The sequence below is a fragment of the Oncorhynchus keta genome, chromosome 14 (assembly GCF_023373465.1).
Source record: "Oncorhynchus keta strain PuntledgeMale-10-30-2019 chromosome 14, Oket_V2, whole genome shotgun sequence".
In the NCBI taxonomy this organism is placed as follows: domain Eukaryota; kingdom Metazoa; phylum Chordata; class Actinopteri; order Salmoniformes; family Salmonidae; genus Oncorhynchus; species Oncorhynchus keta.
In genome coordinates, this window is record NC_068434.1 from 23643947 (window position 1) to 23662673 (window position 18727).

The 18727-nt window shown below is 42.5% G+C and overlaps 1 protein-coding gene across 3 annotated transcripts in view; it reads left to right on the forward strand.

Moving 5' to 3' along the window:
* ptgs1 (prostaglandin-endoperoxide synthase 1) overlaps window positions 1-18727 on the forward strand; it is a 64327-nt gene that overhangs the window by 9731 nt on the left and 35869 nt on the right. The window contains exons 1-2 of one of the 3 annotated variants that reach the window (XM_035785229.2): window positions 14662-14682; window positions 14794-14910. The exons of 1 other annotated variant lie outside the window; for it this stretch is intronic. In XM_035785229.2, the coding sequence (XP_035641122.1) occupies window position 14682; window positions 14794-14910 (118 nt within the window). In that variant the 5' untranslated portion in view covers window positions 14662-14681. Of the gene's footprint in view, window positions 1-14661; window positions 14683-14793; window positions 14911-18727 lie in introns of those variants that run through there. One more of the 3 variants, XM_035785228.2, reaches the window with a different exon arrangement.

Sequence of the window (18727 nt, forward strand, 5' to 3'; positions counted from 1 at the left end):
AGCCTAAGAGAAGGTGAGGCACATAATATGACGTCCATATAACAAGCCTAAGAGAAGGTGAGGCACACATAATATGACGTCCATATAACAATCCTAAGAGAAGGTGAGGCACATAATATGACGTCCATATAACAAGCCTAATAGAAGGTGAGGCACACACATAATATGACGTCCATATAACAAGCCTAATAGAAGGTGAGGCACACACATAATATGACGTCCATATAACAAGCCTAAGAGAAGGTGGGGCACACACATAATATGGCGTCCATATAACAAGCCTAAGAGAAGGTGAGGCACACATAATATGACGTCCATATAACAAGCCTAAGAGAAGGTGGGGCACACACATAATATGACGTCCATATAACAAGCCTAAGAGAAGGTGAGGCACACATAATATGACGTCCATATAACAAGCCTAAGAGAAGGTGAGGCACACACATAATATGGCGTCCATATAACAAGCCTAAGAGAAGGTGAGGCACACATAATATGACGTCCATATAACAAGCCTAATAGAAGGTGAGGCACACACATAATATGACGTCCATATAACAAGCCTAAGAGAAGGTGAGGCACACACATAATATGGCGTCCATATAACAAGCCTAAGAGAAGGTGGGGCACACATAATATGACGTCCATATAACAAGCCTAAGAGAAGGTGAGGCACACATAATATGACGTCCATATAACAAGCCTAAGAGAAGGTGGGGCACACATAATATGACGTCCATATAACAAGCCTAAGAGAAGGTGAGGAGGCACATAATATAATATGACGTCCATATAACAAGCCTAAGAGAAGGTGAGGCACATAATATGACGTCCATATAACAAGCCCTAAGAGAAGGTGCGGCACACACATAATATGACGTCCATATAACAAGCCTAAGAGAAGGTGAGGCACACATAATATGACGTCCATATAACAAGCCTAAGAGAAGGTGAGGCACACATAATATAAGCGTCCATATAACAAGCCTAAGAAGGTGGGGCACACATAATATGGCGTCCATATAACAAGCCTAAGAGAAGGTGAGGCACACATAATATGGCGTCCATATAACAAGCCTAAGAAGGTGGGGCACACATAATATGACGTCCATATAACAAGCCTAAGAGAAGGTGGGGCACACATATGCCAGCGTCCATATAACAAGCCTAGAGAAGGTGAGGCACACATAATATGACGTCCATATAACAAGCCTAAGAGAAGGTGGGCACATAATATGGCGTCCATAACAAGCCTAAGAGAAGGTGGGGCACACATAATATGACGTCCATATAACAAGCCTAAGAGAAGGTGGGGCACACATAATATGACGTCCATATAACAAGCCTAGAGAAGGTGGGGCACACATAATATGACGTCCATATAACAAGCCTAAGAGAAGGTAGAGGCACACATAATATAGCGTCCATATAACAAGCCTAAGAGAGGTGAGGCACATAATAGCGTCCATATAAGCCTAAGAAGGTGGGGCACATAATATGACGTCCATATAACAGCCCTAAGAGAAGGTGGGGCACACATAATATGACGTCCATATAACAAGCCTAAGAGAGGAGTGGGCACACATAATATGACGTCCATATAACAAGCCTAGAGAAGGTCGGGCACACATAATATAGCGTCATATAACAAGCCCTAAGAGAAGGTGGGGCACACATAATATGACGTCCATATAACAAGCCTAAGAGAAGGTGGGGCACACATAATATGACGTCCATATAACAAGCCTAATAGAAGGTGAGGCACACATAATATGACGTCCATATAACAAGCCTAATAGAAGGTGAGGCACATAATATGACGTCCATATAACAAGCCTAAGAGAAGGTGAGGCACATAATATGACGTCCATATAACAAGCCTAAGAGAAGGTGAGGCACATAATATGACGTCCATATAACAAGCCTAAGAGAAGGTGAGGCACATAATATGACGTCCATATAACAAGCCTAAGAGAAGGTGAGGCACACACATAATATGACGTCCATATAACAAGCCTAAGAGAAGGTGAGGCACACATAATATGACGTCCATATAACAAGCCTAAGAGAAGGTGAGGCACACATAATATGACGTCCATATAACAAGCCTAAGAGAAGGTGAGGCACACATAATATGACGTCCATATAACAAGCCTAAGAGAAGGTGGGGCACACATAATATGACGTCCATATAACAAGCCTAAGAGAAGGTGAGGCACACACATAATATGACGTCCATATAACAAGCCTAATAGAAGGTGAGGCACACATAATATGACGTCCATATAACAAGCCTAAGAGAAGGTGAGGCACATAATATGACGTCCATATAACAAGCCTAAGAGAAGGTGAGGCACACACATAATATGGCGTCCATATAACAAGCCTAAGAGAAGGTGAGGCACACATAATATGACGTCCATATAACAAGCCTAATAGAAGGTGAGGCACACATAATATGGCGTCCATATAACAAGCCTAAGAGAAGGTGGGGCACACATAATATGACGTCCATATAACAAGCCTAAGAGAAGGTGAGGCACACACATAATATGACGTCCATATAACAAGCCTAATAGAAGGTGAGGCACACATAATATGACGTCCATATAACAAGCCTAATAGAAGGTGAGGCACACACATAATATGACGTCCATATAACAAGCCTAATAGAAGGTGAGGCACACACATAATATGACGTCCATATAACAAGCCTAATAGAAGGTGAGGCACACACATAATATGACGTCCATATAACAAGCCTAAGAGAAGGTGAGGCACACATAATATGACGTCCATATAACAAGCCTAAGAGAAGGTGAGGCACACATAATAACACGTCCATATAACAAGCCAAAGAGAAGGTGAGGCACACATAATATGACGTCCATATAACAAGCCTAAGAGAAGGTGAGGCACACATAATATGACGTCCATATAACAAGCCTAATAGAAGGTGAGGCACACATAATATGACGTCCATATAACAAGCCTAATAGAAGGTGAGGCACACACATAATATGACGTCCATATAACAAGCCTAAGAGAAGGTGGAGGCACACATAATATGGCGTCCATATAACAAGCCTAAGAGAAGGTGAGGCACACATAATATGACGTCCATATAACAAGCCTAATAGAAGGTGAGGCACACATAATATGACGTCCATATAACAAGCCTAAGAGAAGGTGAGGCACACATAATATGACGTCCATATAACAAGCCTAAGAGAAGGTGAGGCACACATAATATGGCGTCCATATAACAAGCCTAAGAGAAGGTGAGGCACACACATAATATGACGTCCATATAACAAGCCTAAGAGAAGGTGAGGCACACATAATATGACGTCCATATAACAAGCCTAAGAGAAGGTGAGGCACACATAATATGACGTCCATATAACAAGCCTAATAGAAGGTGAGGCACACATAATATGGCGTCCATATAACAAGCCTAATAGAAGGTGAGGCACACACAATATGGCGTCCATATAACAAGCCTAAGAGAAGGTGGGGCACACATAATATGACGTCCATATAACAAGCCTAAGAGAAGGTGAGGCACACATAATATGACGTCCATATAACAAGCCTAAGAGAAGGTGGGGCACACATAATATGACGTCCATATAACAAGCCTAAGAGAAGGTGGGGCACACACATAATATAGATCCATATAACAAGCCTAAGAGAAGGTGGGGCACACACATAATATGGCAGTCCATATAAGCCTAAGAGAAGGAGTGAGGCACACACATAATATGGCGTCCATATAACAAGCCTAAGAGAAGGTGAGGCACACATAATATGACGTCCATATAACAAGCCTAAGAGAAGGTGGGCACACATAATAGCGTCCATATAACAAGCCTAAGAAGGTAATATGACGTCCATATAACAAGCCTAAGAGAAGGTGAGGCACACATAATATTGACGTCCATATAACAAGCCTAAGAGAAGGTGGGGCACACATAATATGTCCATATAACAAACTGAAAGTAAGGCACACACAATATGACGTCCATATAAGCCTAAGAGAAGGTGGGGCACACATAATATGACGTCCATATAACAAGCCTAAGAGAAGGTGAGGCCTAAGAGAGGTGACACACATAATATGACGTCCATATAACAAGCCTAAGAGAAGGTGAGGCACACATAATATGACGTCCATATAACAAGCCTAAGAGAGGTGAGGCACACATAATATGACGTCCATATAACAAGCCTAATAGAAGGTGGGGCACACACATAATATGACGTCCATATAACAAGCCTAATAGAAGGTGGGGCACACACATAATATGACGTCCATATAACAAGCCTAAGAGAAGGTGAGGCACACACAATATGACGTCCATATAACAAGCCTAAGAGAAGGTGAGGCACATAATATGACGTCCATATAACAAGCCTAAGAGAAGGTGGGGCACACACATAATATGACGTCCATATAACAAGCCTAAGAGAAGGTGAGGCACATAATATGACGTCCATATAACAAGCCTAAGAGAAGGTGAGGCACACACAATATGACGTCCATATAACAAGCCTAATAGAAGGTGAGGCACACATAATATGACGTCCATAAACAAGCCTAAGAGAAAGGTGGGGCACACATAATATGACGTCCATATAACAAGCCTAAGAGAAGGTGAGGCACACACATAATATGACGTCCATATAACAAGCCTAAGAGAAGGTGAGGCACACATAATATGACGTCCATATAACAAGCCTAAGAAGGTGGAGGCACACATAATAGAAGGAGAAGGTGAGGCACACATAATATGACGTCCATATAACAAGCCTAAGAGATGGTGAGGGGCACATAATATGACGTCCATATAACAAGCCTAAGAGAAGGTGAGGCACACATAATATGACGTCCATATAACAAGCCTAAGAGAAGGTGAGGCACACATAATATGACGTCCATATAACAAGCCTAAGAGAAGGTGAGGCACACATAATATGACGTCCATATAACAAGCCTAATAGAAGGTGAGGCACACACATAATATGACGTCCATATAACAAGCCTAAGAGAAGGTGAGGCACACATAATATGACGTCCATATAACAAGCCTAAGAGAAGGTGAGGCACACACCATATAACAAGCCTAAGAGAAGGTGAGGCACACATAATATGACGTCCATATAACAAGCCTAAGAGAAGGTGAGGCACACATAATATGACGTCCATATAACAAGCCTAATAGAAGGTGAGGCACACATATGACGTCCATATAACAAGCCTAAGAGAAGGTGGGGCACACATATGACGTCCATATAACAAGCCTAATAGAAGGTGAGGCACACATAATATGACGTCCATATAACAAGCCTAAGAGAAGGTGGGCACACATAATATGACGTCCATATAACAAGCCTAATAGAAGGTGGGCACACACATAATATGACGTCCATATAACAAGCCTAAGAGAAGGTGGGGCACACATAATATGACGTCCATATAACAAGCCTAATAGAAGGTGAGGCACACACATAATATGACGTCCATATAACAAGCCTAATAGAAGGTGGGCACACATAATATGACGTCCATATAACAAGCCTAAGAGAAGGTGAGGCACACATAATATGACGTCCATATAACAAGCCTAAGAGAAGGTGAGGCACACATAATATGACGTCCATATAACAAGCCTAATAGAAGGTGAGGCACACATAATATGACGTCCATATAACAAGCCTAAGAGAAGGTGAGGCACACACATAATATGACGTCCATATAACAAGCCTAAGAGAAGGTGGGGCACACATAATATGACGTCCATATAACAAGCCTAATAGAAGGTGAGGCACACATAATATGACGTCCATATAACAAGCCTAAGAGAAGGTGGGGCACACATAATATGACGTCCATATAACAAGCCTAAGAGAAGGTGAGGCACATAATATAGCGTCCATATAACAAGCCTAAGAGAAGGTGAGGCACATAATATGACGTCCATATAACAAGCCTAAGAGAAGGTGGGGCACACATAATATGACACATATAATAAGAGAAGGTGAGGCACACATAATATGATCCATATAACAAGCCTAAGAGAAGGTGAGGCACACACATAATATGACGTCCATATAACAAGCCTAAGAGAAGGTGAGGCACACATAATATGACGTCCATATAACAAGCCTAAGAGAAGGTGGGGCACACACATAATATGACGTCCATATAACAAGCCTAAGAGAAGGTGAGGCACACATAATATGACGTCCATATAACAAGCCTAATAGAAGGTGAGGCACACATAATATGACGTCCATATAACAAGCCTAATAGAAGGTGAGGCACATAATATGACGTCCATATAACAAGCCTAAGAGAAGGTGAGGCACACACATAATATGAGCGTCCATATAACAAGCCTAAGAGAAGGTGGGGCACATAATATGACGTCCATATAACAAGCCTAAGAGGAAGGTGAGGCACATATATACCATATAACAAGCCTAAGAGAAGGTGGGGCACACATAATATGACGTCCATATAACAAGCCTAAGAGAAGGTGAGGCACATAATATGACGTCCATATAACAAGCCTAAGAGAAGGTGGGGCACACACATAATATGACGTCCATATAACAAGCCTAAGAGAAGGTGGGGCACACATAATATGACGTCCATATAACAAGCCTAAGAGAAGGTGAGGCACATAATATGACGTCCATATAACAAGCCTAAGAGAAGGTGAGGCACACATAATATGACGTCCATATAACAAGCCTAAGAGAAGGTGGGGCACACATAATATGACGTCCATATAACAAGCCTAAGAGAGGTGAGGCACACACATAATATGACGTCCATATAACAAGCCTAATAGAAGGTGAGGCACACATAATATGACGTCCATATAACAAGCCTAAGAGAAGGTGAGGCACATAATATGACGTCCATATAACAAGCCTAAGAGAGGTGGGGCACACACATAATATGACGTCCATATAACAAGCCTAAGAGAAGGTGAGGCACACATAATATGACGTCCATATAACAAGCCTAATAGAAGGTGAGGCACACACATAATATGACGTCCATATAACAAGCCTAAGAGAAGGTGGGGCACACATAATATGACGTCCATATAACAAGCCTAAGAGAAGGTGAGGCACACACATAATATGGCGTCCATATAACAAGCCTAATAGAAGGTGAGGCACACATAATATGACGTCCATATAACAAGTCTAATAGAAGGTGAGGCACACACATAATATGACGTCCATATAACAAGCCTAATAGAAGGTGAGGCACATAATAATATCGTCCATGCAACAAGCCTAATAGAAGGTGAGGCACACACATAATATGACGTCCATATAACAAGCCTAAGAGAAGGTGAGGCACACATAATATGACGTCCATATAACAAGCCTAAGAGAAGGTGAGGCACACATAATATGACGTCCATATAACAAGCCTAAGAGAAGGTGAGGCACACATAATATGACGTCCATATAACAAGCCTAATAGAAGGTGAGGCACACATAATATGACGTCCATATAAAGCCTAATAGAAGGTGAGGCACACATAATATGACGTCCATATAACAAGCCTAATAGAAGGTGAGGCACACACATAATATGACGTCCATATAACAAGCCTAAGAGAAGGTGGGGCACACACATAATATGACGTCCATATAACAAGCCCTAAGGTGGGGCACACACATAATATGACGTCCATATAACAAGCCTAAGAGAAGGTGAGGCACACACATAATATGACGTCCATATAACAAGCCTAAGAGAAGGTGAGGCACACATAATATGACGTCCATATAACAAGCCTAAGAGAAGGTGAGGCACACACATAATATGACGTCCATATAACAAGCCTAAGAGAAGGTGAGGCACACACATAATATGACGTCCATATAACAAGCCTAAGAGAAGGTGAGGCACACATAATATGACGTCCATATAACAAGCCTAAGAGAAGGTGAGGCACACATAATATGACGTCCATATAACAACCTAATAGAAGGTGAGGCACACATAATATGACGTCCATATAACAAGCCTAATAGAAGGTGAGGCACACATAATATGACGTCCATATAACAAGCCTAAGAGAAGGTGGGGCACACACATAATATGACGTCCATATAACAAGCCTAAGAGAAGGTGAGGCACACATAATATGACGTCCATATAACAAGCCTAAGAGAAGGTGGGGCACACATAATATACGTCCATATAACAAGCCTAAGAGAAGGTGGGGCACACACATAATATGACGTCCATATAACAAGCCTAAGAGAAGGTGAGGCACACACATAATATGACGTCCATATAACAAGCCTAAGAGAAGGTGAGGCACACATAATATGACGTCCATATAACAAGCCTAAGAGAAGGTGAGGCACACATAATATGACACCATATAACAAGCCTAAGAGAAGGTGAGGCACACATAATATGACGTCCATATAACAAGCCTAAGAGAAGGTGAGGCACACACATAATATGACGTCCATATAACAAGCCTAAGAGAAGGTGAGGCACACACATAATATGACGTCCATATAACAAGCCTAAGAGAAGGTGAGGCACACATAATATGACGTCCATATAACAAGCCTAAGAGAAGGTGGGGCACACATAATATGACGTCCATATAACAAGCCTAAGAGAAGGTGGGGGCACTCATAATATGACGTCCATATAACAAGCCTAAGAGAAGGTGAGACGTCCATATAACAAGCCTAAGAGAAGGTAATATGACGTCCATATAACAAGCCTAAGAGAAGGTGAGGCACACATAATATGACGTCCATATAACAAGCCTAAGAGAAGGTGAGGCACACATAATATGACGTCCATATAACAAGCCTAATAGAAGGTGAGGCACACACATAATATGACGTCCATATAACAAGCCTAATAGAAGGTGAGGCACACACATAATATGACGTCCATATAACAAGCCTAATAGAAGGTGAGGCACACACATAATATGACGTCCATATAACAAGCCTAAGAGAAGGTGAGGCACACACATAATATGACGTCCATATAACAAGCCTAATAGAAGGTGAGGCACATAATATGACGTCCATATAACAAGCCTAAGAGAAGGTGGACACATAATATGACGTCCATATAACAAGCCTAAGAGAAGGTGAGGCACATAATATGACGTCCATATAACAAGCCTAATAGAAGGTGAGGCACACATAATATGACGTCCATATAACAAGCCTAATAGAAGGTGAGGCACACATAATATGACGTCCATATAACAAGCCTAAGAGAAGGTGAGGCACACATAATATGACGTCCATATAACAAGCCTAATAGAAGGTGAGGCACACACATAATATGACGTCCATATAACAAGCCTAAGAGAAGGTGAGGCACACATAATATGACGTCCATATAACAAGCCTAATAGAAGGTGAGGCACACATAATATGACGTCCATATAACAAGCCTAAGAGAAGGTGAGGCACACATAATATGACGTCCATATAACAAGCCTAAGAGAAGGTGAGGCACACATAATATGACGTCCATATAACAAGCCTAAGAGAAGGTGAGGCACACATAATATGACGTCCATATAACAAGCCTAAGAGAAGGTGAGGCACATAATATGACGTCCATATAACAAGCCTAAGAGAAGGTGAGGCACATAATATGACGTCCATATAACAAGCCTAATAGAAGGTGAGGCACACACATAATATGACGTCCATATAACAAGCCTAAGAGAAGGTGAGGCACACATAATATGACGTCCATATAACAAGCCTAAGAGAAGGTGAGGCACATAATATGACGTCCATATAACAAGCCTAAGAGAAGGTGAGGCACACATAATATGACGTCCATATAACAAGCCTAAGAGAAGGTGAGGCACACATAATATGACGTCCATATAACAAGCCTAATAGAAGGTGAGGCACACATATGACGTCCATATAACAAGCCTAAGAGAAGGTGGGGCACATAATATGACGTCCATATAACAAGCCTAATAGAAGGTGAGGCACACACATAATATGACGTCCATATAACAAGCCTAAGAGAAGGTGGGGCACACATAATATGACGTCCATATAACAAGCCTAATAGAAGGTGAGGCACACATAATATGACGTCCATATAACAAGCCTAAGAGAAGGTGAGGCACACATAATATGACGTCCATATAACAAGCCTAATAGAAGGTGAGGCACACACATAATATGACGTCCATATAACAAGCCTAATAGAAGGTGAGGCACACACATAATATGACGTCCATATAACAAGCCTAAGAGAAGGTGAGGCACACACATAATATGACGTCCATATAACAAGCCTAAGAGAAGGTGAGGCACACATAATATGACGTCCATATAACAAGCCTAATAGAAGGTGAGGCACACACATAATATGACGTCCATATAACAAGCCTAAGAGAAGGTGAGGCACACACATAATATGACGTCCATATAACAAGCCTAAGAGAAGGTGAGGCACACATAATATGACGTCCATATAACAAGCCTAAGAGAAGGTGAGGCACACATAATATGACGTCCATATAACAAGCCTAAGAGAAGGTGGGGCACACATAATATGACGTCCATATAACAAGCCTAAGAGAAGGTGAGGCACACATAATATGACGTCCATATAACAAGCCTAAGAGAAGGTGAGGCACATAATATGACGTCATATAACAAGCCTAAGAGAAGGTGGGGCACACATAATATGACGTCCATATAACAAGCCTAAGAGAAGGTGAGGCACACATAATATGACGTCCATATAACAAGCCTAAGAGAAGGTGAGGCACACACATAATATGACGTCCATATAACAAGCCTAAGAGAAGGTGAGGCACACATAATATGACGTCCATATAACAAGCCTAAGAGAAGGTGAGGCACACACATAATATGACGTCCATATAACAAGCCTAAGAGAAGGTGGGGCACACACATAATATGACGTCCATATAACAAGCCTAAGAGAAGGTGAGGCACATAATATGACGTCCATATAACAAGCCTAAGAGAAGGTGAGGCACACATAATATGACGTCCATATAACAAGCCTAATAGAAGGTGAGGCACATAATATGACGTCCATATAACAAGCCTAAGAGAAGGTGAGGCACATAATATGACGTCCATATAACAAGCCTAAGAGAAGGTGAGGCACACATAATATGACGTCCATATAACAAGCCTAAGAGAAGGTGAGGCACACACATAATATGACGTCCATATAACAAGCCTAATAGAAGGTGAGGCACATAATATGACGTCCATATAACAAGCCTAAGAGAAGGTGAGAAGGTGAGAGAAGGTGGGGCACACATAATATGACGTCCATATAACAAGCCTAAGAGAAGGTGAGGCACACACATAATATGACGTCCATATAACAAGCCTAAGAGAAGGTGAGGCACACATAATATGACGTCCATATAACAAGCCTAAGAGAAGGTGGGGCCTAAGAGATATAACAAGTGAGAAGGTGACACACATAATATGACGTCCATATAACAAGCCTAAGAGAAGGTGAGGCACACATAATATGACGTCCATATAACAAGCCTAAGAGAAGGTGAGGCACACATAATATGACGTCCATATAACAAGCCTAAGAGAAGGTGAGGCACACACATAATATGACGTCCATATAACAAGCCTAATAGAAGGTGAGGCACATAATATGACGTCCATATAACAAGCCTAAGAGAAGGTGAGGCACACACATAATATGACGTCCATATAACAAGCCTAATAGAAGGTGAGGCACATAATATGACGTCCATATAACAAGCCTAAGAGAAGGTGAGGCACATAATATGACGTCCATATAACAAGCCTAAGAGAAGGTGAGGCACATAATATGACGTCCATATAACAAGCCTAAGAGAAGGTGAGGCACACATAATATGACGTCCATATATAGAAGGTGAGGCACACATAATATGACGTCCATATAACAAGCCTAATAGAAGGTGAGGCACACATAATATGACGTCCATATAACAAGCCTAAGAGATGGTGAACAAGCCCATATAACAAGCCTAAGAAGGTGAGGCACATAATATGACGTCCATATAACAAGCCTAATAGAAGGTGAGGCACACATAATATGATCGTCCATATAACAAGCCTAATAGAAGGTGAGGCACACATAATATGACGTCCATATAACAAGCCTAATAGAAGGTGAGGCACACATAATATGACGTCCATATAACAAGCCTAAGAGAAGGTGAGGCACATAATATGACGTCCATATAACAAGCCTAATAGAAGGTGAGGCACACATAATATGACGTCCATATAACAAGCCTAATAGAAGGTGAGGCACACATAATATGACGTCCATATAACAAGCCTAAGAGAAGGTGGGGCACACACATAATATGACGTCCATATAACAAGCCTAAGAGAAGGTGAGGCACATAATATGACGTCCATATAACAAGCCTAATAGAAGGTGAGGCACACATAATATGACGTCCATATAACAAGCCTAATAGAAGGTGAGGCGACGTCCATATAACAAGCCTAATAGAAGGTGAGGCACACATAATATGACGTCCATATAACAAGCCTAAGAGAAGGTGAGGCACATAATATGACGTCCATATAACAAGCCTAAGAGAAGGTGGGGCACACACATAATATGACGTCCATATAACAAGCCTAATAGAAGGTGAGGCACACATAATATGACGTCCATATAACAAGCCTAAGAGAAGGTGAGGCACACACATAATATGACGTCCATATAACAAGCCTAAGAGAAGGTCGGGCACACACATAATATGACGTCCATATAACAAGCCTAAGAGAAGGTGGGGCACACACATAATATGACGTCCATATAACAAGCCTAAGAGAAGGTGAATATGAAGCTAATGAACAGGGGCCCAGATGGCAAAATAATTCCTCTGGCTTGCTATTTTCCGCTTACTATTTAGACCATAAATTCCTACCGCCAGCAGGCAAGTGTAGTTTGCCATTCAAGACGTGATTTACATCCCTGACTGATATCCCCCACTCATAGGACTGCTATGTGCCCTAGGCAAGCCGTCTACCCATGAGTTCATTTGAAAGACAATAGTTAGTCTGTTGCAAAATGTTTTGCAACAAACTGTTTATTCCAAACGTAAAACATTTAGCAATGGGGAAAAAATAGTTTCTTAAACTGAAGCAAATGGAACGTAATAGGGAGGGACCTAACTAATATTGCCCAATAGAAGCTCTCGTTTAGCTTCCGTTTGGTTCATGAATGGTAAACGATTTCCGTAATGAATATACCCCAGGTAGGTCCCTCCCCGTTTTATTCCATTTGGTCCTTAAATAGTTTCTGGTGCAGGACTTAATGAATACACCCCAGTTCAATATTTTATAATAAACTGTTGGGGTCTCAACTTACTGTTAAGAGTTAGAATAGTAAAATACACAATTTAGAATTTTATTCTCTTATTTGTCACTGAAAGTCACTCAATTAGAATGTAATCTAACAATTTTTAGATTGCTAAATTAGTCAGCTATCTAAACTAGTAGTAATAATGGCCTAATACCGACTGGCACACTTACTTGTTTGTGTTAACACAGATGGCACAAAGAATATTTGCAGGCGGAGGAAGACTGTTTTCAATTCTGTGCTAAAAGATGATCTGCCGGGAACAAATTCTGCTGTATCATACATTATTTTTCCAGTTAACAGTACAAATCTTAACTTCCATTGTACATTTGAAAGGGTTAGGAACACTGGCGTTTAATACATATTTCATACTATAAATATTCAACCAAATATCTGTCCTGTTGGTTGAATGAGTTGACTACTAGTACAGTATAGGACTGTTGCCTATCAAGAAGCCATCATTTCCTCTTAGCAGAAGACTCCAGTTATCTAAATGACTGAAGAATAACTGCTTAATGAGGAAGGATCTGCTGAACTACTGCCACTCATACATACTCTTCATTGTGAAATTTATATTTATGATCATATCAATGGATGCGTGTCTTGCAGGGAAGGACAGTAAGCCATAACATGATAGTGACTGCATGGCCAAGGATGTGAGTTGGCATTGTGCTTGCCTCATGGCAGTAGACATTTCTGTTAGCACAGCTCTCCAACCAGTCTGACTCTTAAGTAGTCCAAACACTCATCTTTCCTGGCTTGTAAATTAATTATAGGCTGAATCTCAACTGGAAATCATTCAACTTACTGTTAATGCACGAATGGAAGATTTGTGTGAAAATAGTAGGTTAGGTTGTTCACACCTCGAGTTAGGATTTGGCCCTGACTAAGATGACATGCTCATTTAGCTGTCGTTTTGGTGAGTGTCCTCGCCAGATGACAATCATAAAAAATGTGCTTATAGTATGAGCAAAACAATGATCTCAGGCTGGAACTTGATTTTGCCCTCCTCCCTTCTACTTGACTTTTACTGCAGTTATGTGCACATAACTGTATTATTAAATAGATCTTCCCTACCTCGTCAGGGAGGAGGGCAACACATCAAATTCCAGCCTGAGATTAATGTTCTGCTCATGCTTTAAGCACATTCTTCAGTGTGGCATCCAAGCTGGAGAGACATTGGACACCATCTGAATATTGTCCTGGCTGACAACACGGATGTGCGTTGTTATGACAATGATGGTGATCAGGAAAAAGTATGTACTCTACTAGGAAAAACTTTGGCGTTCTTGGTCATTTCAAATGGTCAGGAAAAGCTCAGTGCCCAAACTATACTTTAATCGAAGTGTGTGTTTTCTCATTTGCAGTGAATCCCTGTTGCTATTACCCCTGTCAAAACTGGGGTGTGTGTTTAAGGTTTGGCACTGACCGCTATGAATGTGACTGCACTCGCACCGGCTTCTATGGACAGAATTGCACTATCCGTAAGTGAAATGTTTTGCTTATACATTCTTTTGATTATTATTCTTTTTATTAAGTTACATTTTCCTCCCTGGCTTATCAAAATATTGCTATCCTTTCCTGATGTGCGGAAGGACTTGTAAAATGAAAAGAAACGATGAGCGCATTACATAACCAGGAAATAACATTTCTAGGCCATAAAAGTGAATGATTTTGGTGGTTGGGTTCTGCACAGCTGTGGTATGGCTTTGCAAAGCCAGGGAGACATTTTTGTGTCCAGTCTAACACTGATAGTTTACTTGAGAAATGTCTACGCATTTTAAAGTTCCACTGGTCCCTCATCCATCTAGTAGCTTGTAAACACTTCATTTGTTTCCCCTTTTTCCATCCTAACGGGAACTGACATGATCCTCACGATGAGTAATAGTTAAGTGTTTTGAATTCAGGCATGTTTTGTGGCGTACCATTCACACTTGTAGGAAAGGTTTCTGGGAATCATAGTGCATGATTTAATAATGAATAAATACCAAAACTAAATGAAATTACTTTAAATGTTGTCTCTTTAATACTGCCAGTTGTGAAATAAGGTAACTGGCATACCAGTATAAAACCTTGCTTATCAAAAAAATGTACATTTACAGTGCCTTCAGAAAGTATTCATACCCCTTGACCACATTTTTGTTTTTACAGCCTCAATTTAAAATGGATTCTATTTTTTTCTTCTCCTGAACATGTTTTTAGACATAAGTATTCACACCCGAGTCAATACATGTTAGACACCTTTGGCAGAGATTACAGCTGTGAGACTCTCTGGGTACGTCACTAAGAGCTTTGCACACCTGGATTGTACAATATTTACCCATTTATTATTTTCTAAATTCTTCAAGCTCTGTCAAATTGGTTGTTGATCATTGCTAGACAAACATTTTCATGTCTTGCCATAGATTTTCAAGCAGATTTAAGTCAACTAACTTGGCCACCCAGAAACATACACTGTCTTCTTGACAGGCAAATTATTTTTAGGTTGTTGTCCTGCTGAAAGGTGAATTCCTCTCCCAGTGTCTAGGATTTTGCCTGTGCTGAGCTCCATTCCATAATTTTATTTTATCCCCACACTTACATGCATACCAATAACATGATGCAGCCACCACTCCGCTTAAAATATGGAGAGTGGTACTCTAATATGTTTTGGGCAAATCCAATACAACACTTTATATTCAGGACATAAAGTTCATTTTGTCACATATTTGTTGTATTACTGTAGTGCCTTGTTGCAAACAGGATGCATGTTTTTGAATATTTGTATTTTCTACAGGCTTCCTTTTCACTCAATTAGGTTAGTATCGTGGAGTAACTACAATGTTATTGATCCATCCTCAGTTTTCTCCTGTCACTGCCATTAAACTCTAACGGTTTTAAAGTCACATTTACATTTACATTTAAGTCATTTAGCAGACGCTCTTATCCAGAGCGACTTACAAATTGGTGCATACACCTTATGACATCCAGTGGAACAGCCACTTGCATCTAAATCTTTTTTGGGGGGAGAAGGATTACTTACCCTTACTTACCCTATCCTAGGTATTCCTTGAAGAGGTGGGGTGGGGAGCCTGGAGGTACTGAGGTGCTGTTCCCCTCACAGCTCCGTAGGCAAGCACCATGGTCTTGTAGCGGATGCGAGCTTCAACTGGAAGCCAGTGGAGAGAGCGGAGGAGCGGGGTGACGTGAGAGAACTTGGGAAGGTTGAACACCAGACGGGCTGCGGCGTTCTGGATGAGTTGTAGGGGTTTAATGGCACAGGCAGGGAGCCCAGCCAACAGCGAGTTGCAGTAATCAAGACGGGAGATGACAAGTGCCTGGATTAGGACCTGCGCCGCTTCCTGTGTGAGGCAGGGTCGTACTCTGCGGATGTTGTAGAGCATGAACCTACAGGAACGGGACACCGCCTTGATGTTAGTTGAGAACGTCAGGTGTTGTCCAGGATCACGCCAAGGTTCTTAGCGCTCTGGGAGGAGGACACAATGGAGTTGTCAACCGTGATGGCGAGATCATGGAACGGGCAGTCCTTCCCCGGGAGGAAGAGGAGCTCCGTCTTGCTGAGGTTCAGCTTGAGGTGGTGATCCGTCATCCACACTGATATGTCTGCCAGACATGCAGAGATGCGATCGCCACCTGGTCATCAGAAGGGGAAAGGAAGATTAATTGTGTATGTCGTCTGCATAGCAATGATAGGAGAGACCATGTGAGGTTATGACAGAGCCAAGTGACTTGGTGTATAGCGAGAATAAGAGCGGGCCTAGAACAGAGCCCTGGGGGACACCAGTGGTGAGAACGCGTGGTGAGGGAGACAGATTCTCGCCACGCCACCTGGTAGGAGCGACCTGTCAGGTAGGACGCAATCCAAGCGTGGGCCGCGCCGGAGATGCCCAACTCGGAGAGGGTGGAGAGGAGGATCTGATGGTTCACAGTATCGAAGGCAGCCGATAGGTCTAGAAGGATGAGAGCAGAGGAGAGAGAGTTAGCTTTAGCAGTGCGGAGCGCCTCCGTGATACAGAGAAGAGCAGTCTCAGTTGAATGACTAGTCTTGAAACCTGACTGATTTGGATCAAGAAGGTCATTCTGAGAGAGATAGCGGTAGAGCTGGCCAAGGACGGCACGCTCAAGAGTTTTGGAGAGAAAAGAGAGAAGGGATACTGGTCTGTAGTTGTTGACATCGGAGGGATCGAGTGTAGGTTTTTTCAGAAGGGTGCAACTCTCGCTCTCTTGAAGACGGGAGGACGTAGCCAGCGGTCAGGGGATGAGTTGATGAGCGAGGTGAGGTAAGGGAGAAGGTCTCCGGAAATGGTCTGGAGAAGAGAGGGGATAGGGTCAAGCGGGCAGGTTGTTGGGCGGCCGGCCGTCACAAGACGCGAGATTTCATCTGGAGAGAGAGGGAGAAAGAGGTCAGAGCATAGGGTAGGGCAGTGTGAGCAGAACCAGCGGTGTCGTTTGACTTAGCAAACGAGGATCGGATGTCGTCGACCTTCTTTTCAAAATGGTTGTGAAGTCATCTGCAGAGAGGAGGAGGGGGGGAGGATTCAGGAGGGAGGAGAAGGTGGCAAAGAGCTTCCTAGGGTTAGAGGCAGATGCTTGGAATTTAGAATGGTAGAAAGTGGCTTTAGCAGCAGAGACAGCGGAGGAAAATGTAGAGAGGAGGGAGTGAAAGGATGCCAGGTCCGCAGGGAGGCGAGTTTTCCTCCATTTCCGCTCGGCTGCCCGGAGCCCTGTTCTGTGAGCTCGCAAGGAGTCGTCGAGCCACGGAGCGGGAGGGAGGACCGAGCCGGCCTGGAGGATAGGGGACATAGGGAGTCAAAGGATGCAGTAAGGGAGGAGAGGAGGGGGTTGAGGAGGCAGAATCAGGAGATAGGTTGGAGAAAGTTTGAGCAGAGGGAAGAGATGATAGGATGGAAGAGGAGAGAGTAGCGGGGGAGAGAGAGCGAAGGTTGGGACGGCGCGATACCATCCGAGTAGGGGCAGTGTGGGAAGTGTTGGATGAGAGCGAGAGGGAAAAGGATACAAGGTAGTGGTCGGAGACTTGGAGGGGAGTTGCAATGAGGTTAGTGGAAGAACAGCATCTAGTAAAGATGAGGTCAAGCGTAATGCCTGCCTTGTGAGTAGGGGGGGAAGGTGAGAGGGTGAGGTCAAAAGAGGAGAGGAGTGGAAAGGAGGCAGAGAGGAATGAGTCAAAGGTAGACGTGGGGAGGTTAAAGTCGCCCAGAACTGTGAGAGGTGAGCCGTCCTCAGGAAAGGAGCTTATCAAGGCATCAAGCTCATTGATGAACTCTCTGAGGGAACCTGGAG